Here is a 19,084-nt window from a genome sequence, read left to right on the forward strand (position 1 = left end):
GGTGGTGCGGGCGCCTCCTCTTTGTTCACTGCAGTGTTGGAAAGCATTGCTAGATTAGGGTCCCTTGGTTGAGAGACCGCCGGGTCTCCCCTTCCAATCTTGGTGGTCTTTTTGGCTTTGTGTAAAAGTCTTGAACATGACTGGAGGAAAGAGCCCGGCAAAGGCTGGAGGGTCAGGAGGAACTGAGTCCTCATCCTCCAAGAATCCCATGTCCTGCTGTGCCTCCTTACCCAGGATTGAACCCTCGCTGACCATGGAGGGGGAAGGAAGGCCTAACTTGATCCTGTCTATGCGTGGCAGAGGATGATCCCCGGTAGTGTTGGTCTAGGCGCGACCTGTCACCCTGAGGGGCCTTATCTCTCTGGGACAGACCTGTGGCTGTCCCAGAGAGATAAGGCCCCTCAGGCCTTATCTCTCCTTTGAGATAGCTGTAGAAATTGGTCTTTTAATGCTTTCGGGAAGGAGCTCCAGTTCCTCCGGTTCCTCCTGTGATAGACCTGTAGGAACTGGAATTGGAAGCCCCCGTGGAGCTAATCCAACGGAAGGATGGTAATCTCTAGAAGAGCCCTCCAAGGGGTCTCCCCCATCCTCTCTGACAGCCCCTTGAGAGGCCGAGAGGGAAGGGAAAGTCTCGTGATCCGAGAGCCTGCGAGGCCTAACAGGAGAGACAGGAGGGGAAGAAGGACTAAATGGCCTGGGGGGGGGGGGGAGTCAGATTGGAGAGAGGCTGGCCTGATGGGAGACCTGGATCTATTGGGAGAAGGTGGCCTGGTGCCCTGGGCCTGTTTCTCCACCCTAGCAATGGTCTTCTCCTGAGCCCTTTGTCTTCTCAATTTGTCTCTAGTCGTGGCTCTGGAGGGGTGTTGTTCAGCTGAAGGCTTGGCAGCCGTGGCCCTGGTCCTGGGTCTATCGTATTCCCCTTCTCTATTGTGGCTTTGTGTCTCAGAGGAGGCCTGTGGAAGATCAGGCCTGGCTGCAGCCATGGCAATTACTAATGTGCTCTGCAGAGAACTTGGCCAGTTGTCATTCAGCCGGTGCTTGACCCAGGGGTGGATCGGGCCCAGGGAGCGATCTTCAACCACTATCGATTGCCACAATCCGTTCTGAAGCGGTAGACCATGAGGCGTCGGAAAATGGCTGCTTCCACATGGCAGGTAAAATGGCCGCAGCACAGAGATTTAGAATTTTGAACGTTTTAAAATAACCAATTAGTCAAATTGATACCCAATGAATTTTTTATGAATTTTAAATATTTCCTACCTAGGAGCCAAAGCAGTGCTTGGACCAAAAGACTGAGAGGAAACTGGGAGCCAATAGGGAATGGTGGAATATTTAAGAAATTCCCTCTGTCTATGGACCAATCAGGCGGTGACTATACCCACCTGTAACCCCTCCCTCGACTCTACAGGAAAATGGGAGCATTTTTTCCCCTATGCCAGTATTTCTCACCCTTGGCATTTTTAAGTCTTCAACTGTCGGAATTCTTTAGGCACCCATATGATGAGATCCACACATCTTAACGTTTCCAAGGTTGAGCAACATTGCTTTTTGTACAGGAACTATGTATGTCCAATCCTTGGTATCACCGATCGAGAAGGACAAGTTGCCCCCGTGTAAGATTTCTCATGCTTGCAGAAAACAATTTTGCCTGTTCAATATCTCACTTGTTGAGAATGAAGACAGTGTGACAAAACACAGCTCTCTCGACCAGGAACAAGAATCATGGAACTTTTTCCTCTATCTAATCCAACACAGCAATGAGTAGTACCAATTGGCTAACCCAGTTAAAGTCTAGCTTTCCTTTGACCTGTAGCAATTATAAAAGCACTGAACCTTATCAAAGAATACAAAAAGGGTTCAAGAAGGCATTGGCAGACTTCCCACAAGGAAAAGAGTTACATGCGACATACCAGAGCTGATCAAAGTTTGGCTTGGGGCTGGTGTAGCTGTCCTGGTCAGATTCATGCCCACAGTCTGTTGCCCATTGCCATCACCTTCAGCCTTCTTTGCTGCCACGCTGTCTGCCTCTGTCTGACTTCCTTGGCTCACAGTCACTGCCTGGGGAGCAGAAGATACTGGTAAAGGCTGAACTACACCAGTGCCTTTCCTTTGGTAGTTGGATCCTGGGCCAGATGAAGTTGACTGGTTCAGCCCGGTGGTAGCATGACTCCCTACTGATGAGGCCATGCCTCCGGAAATGCCGTTACTTCCTGCTGCACCTTGGCTGAGATTGAGTGACTGGCCCACATTGCCAGGAGATGCTTGTGTTACTGTCAAAGTCTGGCCAGCATGGGCAGCTTGGGGTAGTACTGAGGACTGGGAATTCCCTGGCAAAGTAGCCTTCGGAGTGGAAGCTTGGAGTGAGGCATTAGCTACTGAAGTCTGCTGGCTCCTGACAGCCAAATTCTGCACCTGGAAAACATAAGGGAAAAAGAATAAGCCGTTACTGTAGGCTTCAAAGGGTCCTCCTGAAAGGCACCCTTGTTCGATCTGAACGAAAACTGTCCAATCTCCTCCTGGGTCCAAATGGGGGCCATTACAGAGGTGGGCTGCTGCCAGTTCGGCCCGGGTGTCACTGACCTGGTCTGTGTCTGTGTGGACCCCAGGAGCATGCGTGGAAGGTGATTCCTGCTGAACAGCAGCCACAGCCCCGTTTGGCATCAAGATGAGCTGGGAAGTAAGAGGTACATTGCGGCCCAAGGTCCGGTTCACCTGCAACAGGTTCCCCAGCTGCGGCTGTTTGGGAAAGATTAGGAGGTGGGACAGTAAAAGAGAGAGGAAGAAAGAAACTGAACCAAAAGCAAAAATGTTATAATCTGTCTCCAACAGAAACTCATCCTGTATTTGCAGTCTTTTCTTCATCAGATAGAAAGCAGACATTACTTATTAAATGACCACTGGCTTACCTGAAGGGTCCTTTTCTGTGCGCTGCGGGAGAGTCCAAGCAAGGGTTAAATTCTGTCCTTGGATTGAAATTTCTGCCTCCTGGTCTCTCTGTACATTCAGTTTTTCAATGAAGGTATGGTCCCGTGAAAGGTAAGTCAATGTCAATGTTCCATCCGTCCCAAACCTCCACAGACGAAAAGAACAAAACCGATGGAAGTGAGGTAACCCCAGGGTGGGGTTGGAAAAGGACCCTTCAGGTAAGCCAATGGTCATTTTCCTGTGCGCTGCTTGGAGAGTCCAAGCAAGGGACATACCCAAGCAAAATATGTCCAAGGGTGGGAACAAAAAGAACAACAACCCAACCCTAATGTGTCTCAGAAACAACGGCCTGCAACACTCTCCTGCCAAAGGCAGCTTCTGCAGATGCAAATTTGTCCAATTTGTGGTGTCTGACAAATAATGATGGGGACGCCCAAGTTGCCACTTTGCAGATCTCCTCAACCGATGCCTGAGTGGCCCAGGCCGCCGTTGTGGCGCACTACGTGTGGAGTGTGCAGTCACTCGAGAAGGAACAGGTCTGCCCTGCTGTTCATAGGCAAGGGAGATGCAAGCCTGGATCCATCTCCCAATGGTAAAAGAGGTGACCTTTCAACCCAAAGAAGCCGGTTGGAAAGCGACGAACAAGGCCTCCGACCGACAAAAGGTGGCCGTGCGTTTGATGTACCTCTTAACTGCCCTCCGAACATCAAGGGAGTGCCAACGACGTTCTCTTGCGTGATTTGGATATGGACAAAAGTCTGGAAGGACAACTTCCTGAACATGGTGAAAATACGAATTAATTTTCGGTAAGAATGATGGATCGAGACAGAATACAACTCTGTCTGAATGGATGGTACACAAATCATCTCGGACTGACAGGGCTGCAGGCTGAGGTAATTGCAACAAGAAGGCAGTTTTAAGAGTCAGGTGTCGTAAGGACGAATTACATAGTGGCTCAAAGGGGGGGGGAAGGTAAGCACCCTGAGCACAGTGGAATGACCTGATGGATGACCTGAGGACTCAGGTTTGAAGCTCCACCTAGGAAACTGCGCACCTCCTGGTGCCTGCTGAGCAGCTGATTGTTGCCATGTGAGAGCACGGTGGACAAAGCTGCTACTTGGCATCATAGAGTGTTAGCGGCTAGCCCTCTAGCAAGGCCCTCCGATAGAAACTCCAGAGTTTGAGGAAGGGAAGCAGCTGTTGGTTGAAGACAATGTTTTGTGCACCAGCTAGCAAAGGTGACCCAGGTGGCGTCATAGATCCGTGTGGTGGAAGGTCGTCTGAAGGCTTGAATGGTGTTGATGACTTTGGTGGAATACTTGGCTCTCCTCAGGAAGCCCCCCTCAAGTGCCATATGGTTAACTTGAGCCACTGGGACTCTGGGTGCATAACCGCTCCCTTGCTGAGAGAGATCGACTCCTGAGGTATCCTCCAGGGATGTACGATGGAAAGGCAAGTCAGATCTGCAAACCATGTCTGCCAGGGCCAATATGGTGCCACCACAAGGACCTCTGCCTGTTCCTCCAGTATCTTCTTGATCAGTCTGGGAATGAGCACCAGTGGAGGGAAGGCGTAAAGTAGTCCCGGGGGCCAGGGGCATTGGAAAGCATCGACTCCTTCCGCCTGGGGACACTGGAACCAGGTGAAAAATCGGGGGAGCTTTCTCTGGAGTGGCAAACAGGTCGACCAGGGGATGACTAAACCTCTAAGACAATTGGTGGAAGAGGCGTGGATGGAGGCGCCACTCCGAGTTGTCTAGGATGGTGCGGCTCAGCCAATCTGCCTGGATGTTGTTCACCCCGGAGATGTGTTCCACCCGAATGGATTGTAGGTGATGTTCCGCCCACTGGCCAATCGCATCCACCTCCGTCATGAGGGACCAGGACCTGGTACCCCCTTGGTGATTTATGTGCGCCTTCGTTGCCACATTGTCGTTGAGGACAAGGACATGGTGATGTTGGATGTTGTGTTGGAACCTCCGAAGCGCCAGTCTGACTGCCCTCAGCTCCAACCAATTGATGTTGTGCGAGAGGTCGTGAGCTGACCATTGTCCTTGAGCCACTAGGGTGTGCAGGTGAGCTCCCCAGCCAAAGAGGCTGGTGTCGGTTGTGACGATCAGCCTTGGTGGTTCTTTGAAGCAAGTACCTTTCAGGAGGGCTGGGGACAGCCACCACCGGAGAGACTGAAGGACTTTGGCAGGTAGACGTAACTTGACTGGTGAATTGCTGGTCTTTGCTCTCTGCATTGGCAGGAGAAACCATTTTAGATCTCTCTTGTGGAGCTTCACCCAACGAACGATCGAGAAACGCAAGATCATCTTCCCCAGCAACTGCGACAGGGAGACGATACGAGTGCTGGGGGAGATGGCATTTTTGTTCTGATAAAATGTTCTGATAAAACTCCCAGTAAGTGCCATAGGGTCTCTAAAGTCATAGAAAATAAAATTCTAAATGATCCTCTCTCCCTGCAGTATATATATACATTGGAGTGTTCAAGGGAATAGAGGTTGCTAACTCACAGCTGGATTGTTATAAAGCAGAGAGAGATGATAGACTACAACAAGAAGACAAAGAGGATTTATAATGAAAACAATGCAGGCATTCTTACCCGAAGATACATTTGAGCTTGTGACTGGTTAAGAGGTGGTGAAGTGGTGTTCCCTAGAAGGACTGATTGTGTCAGTGTTGTGGCACCAGGTGAACTCACGCTTTGTGAGCGACTGATTAACTGTGCAGCTGATGTGGTAGCCAGATTAATCTGTAAAATGAAAAAAATCAGCAAAAAATGGGAACTCATAGCAATGGAAACCAAAAGAAAAGCAATTTCTAAATGGTACCTGAACTTTATGACTAAAATGACCATTGACTTACCTGAATGGTCTTTCTATGTGCGCTGTAAGCCATAATTATCACAATTATGACAAATCACGGCTTGAACGATCTTGCTTTGCATGTAATGAGTTTTAGCTCATATATTAGTTTCACTTTTTAAGTTGCATTACTGAAATAAATGAACTTTTGCATGATATTCTATTTTTTCTCGTTTCACCTGTATCTCTAGCTCTGAACCATTCCTGAGAGTGGTCAGTCCCTGAGTGTATGGCCTGTTGTAGCTGGGAAGATATGGGGCTGGAGTACCCCCAGTATCTGTGGCCCAAAAGAACTGGCACTGAAAATATGGCTAAGTCCTTCTGTCAGTGCGTCTATTAGCAGGTGAGAGTACCCTGCGCTTGTTCCATGTCTCTATTAAAATAGGATCCAGTGCATCCAGAGCCAAGGTGGCGCAGTGGTTAAATGCAGCACTGCAGGCTACTGCTAGATCAGCAGGTCAGCGGTTCAAATCTCACCGGCTCAGGGTTGACTCAGCCTTCCATCCTTCCCGAGGTGGGTAAAATGAGGACCCAGATTGTTGGGGGCAATATGCTGACTCTCTGTAAACCGCTTAGAGAGGCCTGAAAGGCCTATGAAGCGGTATATAAGTCTACTGCTATTGCTATTGCTATCACCAAATAGCACCCCTCCTTTAAATGAGTATAAATAAAATATATTTTGGACTTCCTGGGAGGAGCTTACTGATGGTGGCAGCTTAAAATAGCTGCCCCCGAATTCCTGGTCACGTATCTGTTTAGATGATCATTTATCTGACATCTAACAGGTTTCTTATCCTTCAGGCAAGAAGGGAAGAAGATATAGTTTTGCTGGCGATTTTTGCAGCTTCTGTGTCTGCAGAGAGAGGGGGGCCAACCCAACGCAGAACGGCGTCCGTGCTGGGAACTTCAAACTGCCTTGTGCAGTACAAAGTAAGTTCTCTCCCACTCAGTTCACAGCTTTGATTTATTTGATTTTAATACGAGCTGAATCCGTTTACGAGGACATTAATTGTTTACCAAGATCCTAGCTTCTCTTTTTTTTTACAAGATCTTCTTCTGAAAATCTATTTACTTAGAGGCTTTTAAAATGGCGCCGAGCCGGCTGGATTCTCCTGTAACAATGATTATTTTCTTAATCTCCTTGTTAAACACTACAGAATTTTAAAACTTCAAAGGAGAGATTTATCACCCTGCTTCACAATCGGCCAGCAGAAACTTTTTAATTAGTTTCATTTTTACAAGACTTCCTTTCTCTCATTAATCTTGCTTATCTGGAATTTAAATGGTGATGAATCTGCTGAACTGTCTTGTTACAATGCTTATTTTCTGAAATCCTTGGTAAAGCTTTGCCAAAGAAATGCTTTACTGCGGGTCTGGAAAAAATACCAATATAAATTAAGTGACAAGATACCCATGTGGGCAATTCCTAGACATGCAATTGAAAATATGAACATAGCACAAAAACAGGATAGAACTACCTATAGACAGCTTCTCATTTTGGAAAGGGGGGTACTACAACTAAAATCTTTAGAGGTATTAAAAGAGGAGAAGGTAGTTCAAACATGGTTCCAGTATGGGCAATTACAGGCCAGGTGGAAAATAGATCAAAAAATTGGTTTTATCCAAGCTGAAGATAATTTGTTTAAACAAATAAGAGATCAAAGCTTGATGCATATAAAGAGGATATATAATGTATTAATACAGATGGATTCGGAAACAGAATTAGTTAAAGATTGTATGATAAAGTGGGCTCAAAATATTGAAGAACCAATAATGTTGGATACATGGGAAAGAATATGGGTAACAAATGTGAAATTCACACAAGCTCAAAACCTGAGAGAAAATTTTTATAAGATGTTCTATAGATGGCATTTAGATCCTAAAAAGCTGGCTTCTATGTATCTGAATGTACAGCCTAAATGTTGGAGGTGTGGTTCTCTCGATGCTACATATTATCATATATGGTGGACCTGCCAAAAGGTTAAGGCATTCTGGATAAAAATATGGTGGATTATGCAAAATATCTTTAAAAGAAGGATAAAGTTTACTCCTCAGTTATTCTTACTAGGTATATGTACTGACTTTACAGTGGTAGAGACTAACTTGATTCTGCACCTAATAACGGCAGCAAGACTGTTGGTGGCGCAATACTGGAAGAAGGAAGACTTGCCTACAATCCAAGAATGGACATTGAAAGTTACAAACTTAGCCGAGATGGCTAAAATATCGGCATATCTTAAAGATCACTCAAATGAGAGATATAAACGAGACTGGAAAAAATGGATTGACTATATACAAAATAAATACGGGACCAAGAAATTCCAGTTAGCCTATGCTTAAGATCAGAAATGATTTAAACTGTTAAAAGTTAGCTCAGCAAGAAGAAGCTAAGGTCAATGTAGAATGTCATTAATTTCTTTATTTCTTTTTTCTCAATAGATTTTAGACTGTGTTTGTTAAAAATCCATACCGTGTACGGGTTCTGGGAAGTCGGGGGGGAAGGAGGAGGGGGGTTGGGGGGGAGGGTGGAGGGAGGGAGGGGTATACATTAGGCTAGACAAGAATTTGGTGGTAAACTAGAACTATTTTGACACACACAAAAAATTGTACTCCGATGTCTCACTGATTGAGGAATGATGAAATGTTTGTTTTAAAAGAAAATAAAACTTTTGAACCCCCAATAAAATATATTTTAAAAAATGTCTTCATAAAGAAATAAGTGGCGAAATTAAATTTGGAATGGTTTTGGACAGTGGGTTATCTTACTTTTTAAATGCTATCTTCATGGAAGGGATTTATGCAAGCCTTTTAAAATGAATGGATTAAGTTTTCTTCTATTTTTTTTCTTTTATTATTCTCTGTAACCTATGGATTAAAATTTTCCTCCTTCATTACTGTGAGTGTTCTCCTAACTCATTTAAGAATCAGACTTTTTTTCTAACTTGAAATACAAAAAAGATACAAAAAGAAACAAGGAAGATTGCAACATAACACTGCTACTCGGAGGCTGGAATGTTTGTGTATTGGAAACGAAACACTCTTATTTTTCTCACTGATTATTTTGGCTTGGCACTACAAGGTCTCACTGTTTGGTTATAGAGAGTGATAAGAAGGAAAGCATACAGATGTCCCTTTGAAGTATATCTTTAACCAGAGAAAAGTGAAAACAAAATGTTATTGTGAATCTATGCTTTATCTTATTAACCTTCCAAGCTAGAGCAGCTGTGTTTGTTAGCGGGAGATAATGGCACAATTTCAACAGCAGAAAGAAGCCTTAAGTCTGCAAAATATATTCTCAGAAATACAGAAATTATCAAATACATATGAGAGGATAGAGAAGAATCTGGAAGACTTAGCGCATCTAACAGCAAAATATGATGAAGAAGTTGAGGATGTTTATCAAGTAGAAAATGTGATCGTTAAAACCCAAAAAATCTAAGTGGAAAATGAATATAAAGAAATTAAATTTGCTGATATTTATGGTGATTGGTGTCAGGCCTGCAGTTATATTCTTTTCTGGATTTTTGGCCTGCCACACTCTCTATTATTTTCCTATGCTGTTTCATTAGTGTAGAAATTGGGAGGGGGAATAGAAAGGAGTAGAATTGTGGAATGTGTTGTTGTCATTTTTTTCTAGAAGCCCAAGGTCATCTTTTGTCTCCGCACCGCTGCATCTGACCGAAACTAGATGGGTGGAAATGCCAGCGTGGCTGAAGAAGATTGGACCATGTAATGGATTTATGGGTGTGGGGATAAGATCATGAACTTTCAACTGGGTGAAATCCCAGGAAGTTTTCAGAATTGGGATTTTCCACAGTTCGCTGCCAACATGTCTGTCTTATTAAATTGGAACTTTAAGGATAGCTCTGCCTTGGACTCTGATTTAATTCTGCATGATATTTGGAACGCTGACAATTGGTTTGTCTCTGAAAATGGAAAGAGTGGAATACTGAAAGAGGAGCTAAATGGAGGGAAACTTACCCCAGATGGCAAGATACAGAAGAAGAAAAAACAAAAGAATTTATGGATTTAAAGAGAGAAAAATTATTAGCAATATCATTGATAACACTACTGACAATCAAAAATAAGCTGATTAAGGAAACAGAAGAAGGGCATCGGGATTACATGAGAGATTTTATAAGCAAGGAGTTGCTAAGGAGTCCATGGCAGAAGATATGAGACTGTTTTGCTACTGGAAAGATACAGGTTGATAGATGGAAGAGTATAATTTAAAACTAGTTAAACTTAGTGAAATTTAGTGACAATAGATATAGTCAAATAAATAATTGATAATGTTACTATTGTATACAATGTGTAGTGTCATGATGAGTAATAATTGGATATGAATATTGAATGGTGCCCATGAAAGGAAGATTAGAAATCCCTTTGGATTATATATAAAGGTTAATTAAAAAAAGAACTAAGTTAGATACAGTTAAAGCTTTGATTATTAGGGGGGAAATGTTATGATACAGGATATAATTAAATAAAGGAGGGATAAGGATAACAATGTATATATAGATATGGGTATAACATAAGGAGACTGGATGTAAATTGTAAACAGTGATTTGGAAAGGAGGATTAGAAAATTTTGTTATTAAATATTATGGATGTTTAGCTAGAATAGGACATAAGGATTCAGTGTTAATGGAGGATTTTAGAAATAGTAAATGAAAGGCCAGTATGTGATTATGTATAAAATCTTGGTATATTTTATGATGAAGGATGTTTAAATAATTATAGTCAAATGAAAATGGAGATATGATGATGGTAACATGTATAAATATCTCAGTTAAAATACTTGAGTTAATATGAATTATGTTTGTTGACTATGGAAGAGATGCATGAAAGTCTTTTTGTAACCATGTTGTCTTTGTCTTGTTCCCCCCTTTCCCTTGTCTTTTGTGAGCCGCCCGGAGTCCTCCGGGAATGGGCGGCATACAAGACAAATAAATAATAATAATAATAATTTTAAAAAACCAACTGATATACTTTCTACAGCATGTAAAGAAGGATGTGTTGTGTTTGTTTTGAAAACTAAAAATAAAAAAAATATTTAAAAAATGTCTTCATTCACACACACTAACCATTATTTCTCCAAAATAGATACTTTTCATTTTTCTTTCTAATATTATTCTCCACCCACACAGCAAACACTTTTTCCAGACTCCAAAATGCCAGACTTAGGTATGAAAATATCCACTCCTAATCAAGAAAGTATCCAAACAAACGATCATGAATCACTCTACTTACTGAAGCCTGTGTGGTGGCTGTCTGCTGAGGGGAGCTTGTGTTTGGAGAGCCTGCCTGTCTGCTGGCTGCAATTGTGGCCTACAAGAAATTGTTTTTAAAAAATTAGAATTAAGATACCATATATTATTAAGTACTCCCTGAGAAAAAGGAAAAAATTGAGACATTAAACTTTTCATTAGTAAATATTCTTTCTGCAAGGGTAAACTATGATAGAGACCTCAATTGTTTTAACAGACTATTTCTTGATTTGACCCTTATGGTGTTCTCAATTACTCTGAGAAATTTTTGAGGCTTTTTCAGAGTCATAGAAATTGCAAAAATGTATATATACCATGTGAACAATCAGTAAGAACAATCAAAAGCTCCCTTCACTAACTCTCCAAAAGGCCTAACGCTCAGCAGACAGAAATAAGGATGGATAAACTTCATATTTAATGGTACAGTATATGACTGCAGCCTACAACTGTAGGCATGTGAATAATTACTTATCTCATATCATTAGATACATGAATGGCTATATTTTGCATCCGCTCATAACCATTTGAAAAATGGCTGCAAGTAGAGTTCAGTACCCCAGACACTGTAACATTAACTCATGAAAATGAAAAGCAGGTTAACGTTTTCTAAGTAAGCCCCTAATTATTATTATTGACTGTTTCTACTTAGCAGTAAATCTACGGAAAGCCACTGTCTCTAAAACAGCAATTCCCTACTCAGAATATTTTCCTTTATTTCAACTCAACCTCAATTTGTTTGCCCTCAGCAGTGCTCATTGTCAAGAACCAATTGCCACCTAACTCCAAGCATAAACCTGGGCAAGTCCCTCCAGCACAGCGGCACCAGTCAATGGTGTGTGCGTGCACGGCCGGCGCATAGAACAGGGCGGCTACGCATTCAAGAAGCGGAATGGCTCCGGCAATTTTTGCTGCAAGAAGCCTGTGCAGTCACCGTCTCTTTTTCGGCGCAAAAAGCATCCAGCTGCAGCAAAAAAAAAAAAAAAAGAGAGAGAGTGGCTGGAAGCATCTCCCAACATTGGGGGCCCGAGATGCAGGCTGGTGGGGAGGCTAGTGGCGACGGCTCAGACCTGGCTTGCCTTCCCCGGCAGCCAACCACGGGAAGAAAGTAAGGACGCGTCACATGGCAAAGGGAGAGCAGCAGCAGGTGGGCAGCAGTTCCGGGGCAAGGCCGGAGCTGGGGAATGGTGCATTCCCCGACCTGGTCGAGGTGGACAGTGGCTCCGAAGCCTTGGGGAATGGCACGTCCCTGGGCCCCGGGCCCCAACCCAAGGCGAAGGGCATGCGTTGCTTACCTTTGGTCAGCTAAACAGGTTAGGCGACTGGCGAGGTAATTAACTGGGCCACGTGGGAAGGCAACATATATAGGGCGGGGATGGATGGGCGGGGTGAGTGGCCAGAAGGGGCGGGCGGCAAGTGGTGGGAAGGGGTGAGTAAATGGCCAGAGGGGGTGAGCAGTGAGTGGGCGGGCCACCAGGGGTGGTTTTTACCAGTTTGGTGAACCACTTCAAATCATCCCTACGGGTTGCCCGAACCAGTCTAATTTCACCCCTGGTTATAAGACAAGCTGCCCTCTCATGTGGACAGTGGACAACACGGCTCAAACTCAAAAGAAGCCACATATTTAGCTTCAACCTATTTAAGAATTTTTATTCGTCTACTAAAATGAGCCACTTGGCAGCTGAATGCCCTCTTTCAACTTAAGAATTCAGCTCCTACTAATAGCCACTGCAATTTATATCTTATGCTTCTTTTCCACAACTTTTCTCCCAGCTTTCTGGACATCTTGCTTTTTATTTCTCAAATTTGGAACTAGTTAGCAACTGGCTATTGACCAAACTGGTGTTCTTATTCCAGGAAATTTTATTCTTCCAATGTAATACTGATTAAAACTATCTCCAAACATTGACTTAGAAGTTCCATAGCATTTGTGAAATCAATGTAGAGAGAGAACTGAGTAGCATCTGCTTATTAATATTTATTCTCAAAATCAATGATGCAAATTCAGTCAGATGCTGAAATGCATGATGAAAAAGATGGAGGCTTAGTGGCCCTCCGAAGTTCCAGTCCCCGGGTTTCTCTCTTTCCAAACAGAATTTTTCAGCTTCTCACCTGCTGGACTGCAGCCAGACTGTGAAGTTGAGCACTGTTGAGCTGTTGTTGAAGCATAAATTGATGAAAGTATTGGGCTGCATTGGGTTGTCGCTGTAGTGCTTGAAGGGCCTGCAGTAAAGAAGATATCCAAAGTGGAACATGGAACAACTATAATCTACAATAGTAGTTCCTTTAAATCTTAAACTGGAAGTAATTCTCAAGAGGGTACTTTGGACGTATCCTAGGGATAATAAACAATTTATATTGGCTATACACTTGTATAAGCACAAAATGCTTGTGGGTATTTTGTGGATAATGACATTATTTGAATCTAGGAAAAAATGTAATCAGGTCAATCGGTTTAAGAATCATTGTTCTACAATTCTCACTGCTGTTATTAACATGTGTAAAATTAAATATGTATTCTATATGTTGCTTTACCATTTTTTCTAACCATTTATGTATTTTTGTCCAATATTTTTTTGCCTTTGGACATGTCCATCATATATGATAGTACAAGCCCAGTATCTGATTACATTTCCAACATTTGGCGGTCATGTTTTTAAACATCTTTGCCATTCTTGCTGGTGGTAAATGCCACCCATAAAACATTTTATATAAATTTTCTTTATAGGCAGTTGATATTGTTAATTGATAATTTGTATCCCAAAGTTTCTGCCATTTATCTAGCTCTATAGTATATCCAAAGTTTTTGGCCCACACTATCATTGTTTCTTTCACCTGTTGTTCTTCTATTTTGATGCTCAACAGATAACTGTTCTGAGCCCCCTGACCTGTGAATGAACCAGAACACAGGTTTGGCTGTTTGCCACTATTTAATTAATGAGATAACAAATCCTTTGGCTGAGGGCCCAGGCAACTCACGTTCAAGATAATAGCTTGGCAGCAACCCAGAAAGCTCAAATGAAGCAACGCAGATAATCCACATGACACGGCTAGAATACAGATTTCTTCAATACTAGTTCGAACAGTTGTTTCCTGCAAATGTCCCCTCCCAATGCCTCACTTATAAACCCTTTTGGGAGGGGCCAATCCACAACCACCTATGCGTAATTATCTTCTATGAGACTGCCTACGGAGTTGCGTCTTCCGTTTCTCAGCCCTTCTCAACCTAGCATCAGGGACAAACTGCCTTTAATCCTCCCCACTGCTCCATGCCTCAGGCACCTCCTGGTGGCCAACCAGCCTCTCTGGTCCCTGCTCTGAGTCTGAACCCTGCACAGGATCCTCCACATCTTCCATGGCAGACTCATATGGTTCTTCGCTATCCAAGTCCATCAGCAGCTCAACCGGATCCTGCTGGGCCACAACAGATAACTATACTTTTTAATTAGTTTTTCATCTATCCCTAGTAGTATCTGATCTAATGCTGTTGGTTCTTTATAGAAACCATATATTTTTACATCTTTCTCACACCTTGATTGTATTTGCACATGCGGCCATCGTGCTAAATCAATCCCTTGATTTTTCAAATCTTGCTTAGTTTTAAGTTTTCCTGTTTCATTCAGAATGTCTATATATCAGTCTCCAGATTTCAACCCCATAGAAGACCTTTGGAGGGAGTTGAAAGTCCGTGTTGCCCAGCGACAGTCCCAAAACATCACTGCTCTAGAGGAGATCTGCATGGAGGAACATACCAGCAACAGTGTGTGCCAATCTTGTGAAGACTTACAGAAAACGTTTGACCTCTGTCATTGCCAACAAAGGATATATAACAAAGTATTGAGATGAACTTTTGATATTGACCAAATACTTATTTTCCACCATAATTTGCAAAAAAATTCTTTCCAAATCAGACAATGTGATTGTCTGGATTTGTTTTCTCATTTTGTCTCTCATAGTTGAGGTCTACCTATGATGTCAATTACAGGCCTCTCTCATCTTTTTAAGTGGGAGAACTTGCACAATTGGTGGCTGACTAAATACTTTTTTGCCCCACTGTATCAGTGCCTCCATAGTGGAGAGCCAGACTGGTATTTTCATATAATGTTTTTCTTTTATTTTTCCCCCCATACTAACAGCAGAGCATTTCTGACATAATGTCTTTGGAAATATCTATATATTTTGTTTTTCCCATACCATAGAAAGGTGAGCCACCCCAATTGAAGATCATGTCCCTCCAAGGCTAATAATCTTTTATGCCTCACATTTATCCATTCTTTCATCCATGTAAGTACAAAGGCTTGGTAATATAGCTCACAATATGGCAACCAGAAAATTCTTTCTTTTTAGAGCCTTGTAACATTTTCAATCTTATTCTTGCTCTTTTCCTTTGCCAGATATATTTTAACATCATTTTATTTGGCTCCTCAAAGAATTTTTTTCTAACTTTGTCAGAATTGTTTGGAACAAAAATAATAATCTCGGCAAGATATTCAATTTTATTGTAGCTATTCTTCCTACCATCGATAATTGCAAGTTTTTCCTCTTCTCCAGATCTAGTTTAATTTGTTGCATTAGCTTAGTATAATTATCTTCTGTAATAGTTGCCCATCTTGCTGTTAATTGAATTCCTAAGTATTTTATTTCTTAACTATCTGACTATCTGTCTTCTTCATAAATTCTTTTTTCTGTTTATCTGTAAGATTTTTGGCTAGCATCTTGGTTTTCTCTTTATTTATTTCCAATCCTGGAACTTCACCATATTCTTCTATTTTTTTATTAATTTGGGTCCAGTTTCTTGCGGTTCTTCTAGAATAAATACCAGGTCATCTGCAAACACCCGTAGTTTATATTTTTCTTTTTTTATTTCCATGCCTTTTATTACTGAATCTTGTCTAATGTTTTATTTAACACTTAAATAGTAGAAGGGATAAAGGACATCCTTGTCTTGTGCCTTTCCTTACATTAAAATTCTCTGTCATGTCCCCATTAACCATCACCTTTGCAGTTTGTGTAGAATATATTGCCTTAATTATATTAGTAAATTTTTCACCAAAGTCCATATGGGCTTTTGGAGCAAACTCCTATTGGTCACGGAGCAACATGGAGCTCCCATAGTTCTGTGTCTTTCCTTCCATCAATTTCATATTACCTCTGTCCTGGTCAAACAGCATATTGAAGTGATTTAAAAACCAGAGGGCCTTACCATTACCTAGCATTGGCCATGGAGAATAATGCCTCATCTAAGAAGAACAAAAGTAAATTACTAGTATTTATTTCGGTTATCACAAAAGCAAAGGCCGCCAGCTGGGAAGACCATAGATTACTGGAGTAAATGAGGAACTGCTCTGAGGAAAGGAAGTACTGCTTAATCTAAAACAAAATGTTAATAATCTTGAGTTTTTGTTCTATCACACTAGCATGAAGGGAGTTGAAGGAAGCCCATTGTCTGATGAATTCCACTTTCTTCAGCCATATTTTTTTCTTGGCTAACTTCCTCGGAATTAAAACAATCTTGATATAGGCCACAATTACATCTTTAAAGAATAAGGATTAATCCTCACCTGCACTGCCTGCCGCTCGTAGAGAGTCATTTGCGATATCTGTGGGCGGGTGCTTCCACCAGAAGAGCCTGAGCTGCCACTGGCTGAATTTGAATTCTGCTCACTTTCCGTCTCCATTGTGTCAGGTCCCAAGGATCCCTGTCTGAAGTTTTGTTTCAAATCCTAGAAGAAGTAATTAGGATTATTTGAATATTTTTTGTCTGAAATATAAATCTATGTCAAGTATCAAAATCTACCTATGATGGATGGAGTATTATTAATATAGGTCACTATTTAAGTAATCATCCAAAATTGCACAAGATTTGTTTTCCTAAATAACTGTTCCTTCAACAAGGCAAAATTTAAAAATAATGAAATGATGAGAGACAAATGTTAATTTTTAAAGCAAACATTTGATTTTTCAATTAAGAACCAAAAGGTGGGAACAGGACTATTTAACCATGCTATATGAAACTTGTAATGAAACAAATATGAAGTTTTTGAAAATAATTTCTGACTCTAGGGAGTTAAACAATAAAGGTATAGAAGTACATAATTGTGGTATCACATTCTTACACAGTACAGCTTGAACCTAGTATAGACAACCGCTAAATCATGGAATTATATGTACACACAGGAAATTTCATGGCAAGATTCTTAATATCCAAAATATGTTTTGCAAGCTGAACTAATTAAATGATGTACTTGAAAAATGCTATAGATGTTTCAATATTAACTCACCCGAGAAGTCCAAAAATTGACCTCCTTTTTTGTGTGCCCAGGTAAAGGCTTATCGAGACATCCCAAACAGACTTTATGAGTGGTTCTGAGTAGCAATAAAAGTTAATGGCGGATTCCATAATAACGACATGAGAAAGCTGCCAGACACGAAAGAGGATTGACGCCCCAGGAAATGCACAAAATGTACAAATACATAGACAAAAACATAGCATGGGGGTTCATCGAGCCAGCCAAGCCACAGGTTACAGTGCCAGTACTCTTCAAAGACCCAAAAAAGATGCACCTATGAGAATTTAGAGGAACTATGGATTTTAGAGGAATCAATGCCGTGTGCATACACAACCTATACCCCCTCCCCCTCATGAAGGACATGCTATCTCACCTGGCCAAAGTTCTTCACCAAACTAGACCTCAGAGAAGCATACTACCGAGTACTTTCTAAGGTTCACGAACTTCTACAGGCAATTCATCCGCTCCTTCGCGAAGATTACCAAACCCACGACAGACCTCCTAAAGACAGGGAGGCCAGGAACAAAACCTCACTTGGGACAACCTCTGCAGTGGGACCTAACCTGCCAAGAGGCATTTGAAACACTAAAAATGTTTGCAAAGGAACCGGTGTTGACGCATCCTGACCTTGAGCAAGACTTCATTATCCAAGCAGACGCCAATGACGTGGCAGTGGGAGCAGTGCTACTCCAAAGAAATAGCCAAGGAAACCTACAGCCCTGCACCTAAACCTCCCGCAAGCTCACAGACAGAGAGAGACAACGGACCGCATGGCAAAATGAGGCTTTCACAGTGAGATGGGCACTGCTAACCTGGAGACACCTGCTGGAAGGGGGCCAGAAACCATTTGAAATCTGGACTGACTACAAAAATCTGGAGGCCCTCAGGACCCCATGGAAACTATCACCCAAACAAGTCCGATGGGCTCAGTACTTCAACCGCTTTGACTTTGTACTAAAGCACATTCTAGGGGGGGGGGGGGGTAGGAACTTTCTAGTTGACGCCCTCTCCCGCATGCCCCAGTACAAATGCAAACAGGAGCAGGTGGTGGATGCCATCATTCCCTCTACCCAAATAGTTGCCCAGGTGATCACCAGACAACAACGCCGGGACCGGCAAGACCAACCAGCAAGTGATCTAACCACGAGACTCAAAACCGAACTGATAGCAGACCCCTGGTTCCAAGACAACAAACAAATCTTGACAAAAAGAGATTACCTCGCATGGAAGGGGACGAAACTCTACATCCCAGAATCCCTACACACCCTAATTCTCCAGAGGAGCTACGACGCTAAACTGGCAGGCCACTTTGGGTTCCTAAAGACTTTACACTTAGCCCGGAGGCAGTTCTGGTGGCCCGGCATAAAGAAAGATGTGGATAGTTATGTGAAAAATTGCACCATCTGCACCACGAAGAAGAGACGACTGGGAAAAAACCCTGGACTGCTGCAACCGGTAGCAGAGCCAACGAGGCCATGGGAGGAGATTGCAATGGACTTTATAGTAGAGTTGGTGAAAAGTGGGGGGGAAATACGGTGATTTGAACTGTAACAGAACTGTTCTCCAAACAGTTGCACTTCATACCCTGTAGCAGACTACCCTCAGCTCACAAGCTGGCCAAACTGTTCCTGAAGCACATCTACATGGAGTACCTTGAAGAATTATCTCAGACAGGGGGGTCCAGTTCATGGCTAAGTTCTGGAGGGAGTGCCTGCACTTCATTGGATCACCCA

At 42.5% G+C, this 19,084-nt stretch overlaps 1 protein-coding gene across 3 annotated transcripts in view; it reads right to left on the reverse strand.

The window, feature by feature from the left end:
- The window catches only part of PHC1 (polyhomeotic homolog 1), a 55,665-nt gene that overhangs the window by 25,509 nt on the left and 11,072 nt on the right, over positions 1-19,084 (reverse strand). For all 3 annotated transcript variants that reach the window (XM_087711106.1, XM_087711107.1, XM_087711108.1), the window contains exons 2-7: positions 16,623-16,784; positions 13,174-13,284; positions 11,048-11,125; positions 5,533-5,682; positions 2,581-2,736; positions 1,911-2,412 (exon numbers count right to left, since the gene is read on the reverse strand). In XM_087711106.1, coding sequence (XP_087567232.1) covers positions 1,911-2,412; positions 2,581-2,736; positions 5,533-5,682; positions 11,048-11,125; positions 13,174-13,284; positions 16,623-16,739 — 1,114 coding nt within the window. In that variant the 5' untranslated portion in view covers positions 16,740-16,784. The remainder of the gene's footprint in view (positions 1-1,910; positions 2,413-2,580; positions 2,737-5,532; positions 5,683-11,047; positions 11,126-13,173; positions 13,285-16,622; positions 16,785-19,084) is intronic.

Source organism: Thamnophis sirtalis, unplaced genomic scaffold (genome assembly GCF_051295495.1).
Source record: "Thamnophis sirtalis isolate CommonGarterSnake01/CBP01778 unplaced genomic scaffold, rThaSir2_p1.2 scaffold_3, whole genome shotgun sequence".
NCBI lineage: Eukaryota > Metazoa > Chordata > Lepidosauria > Squamata > Natricidae > Thamnophis > Thamnophis sirtalis.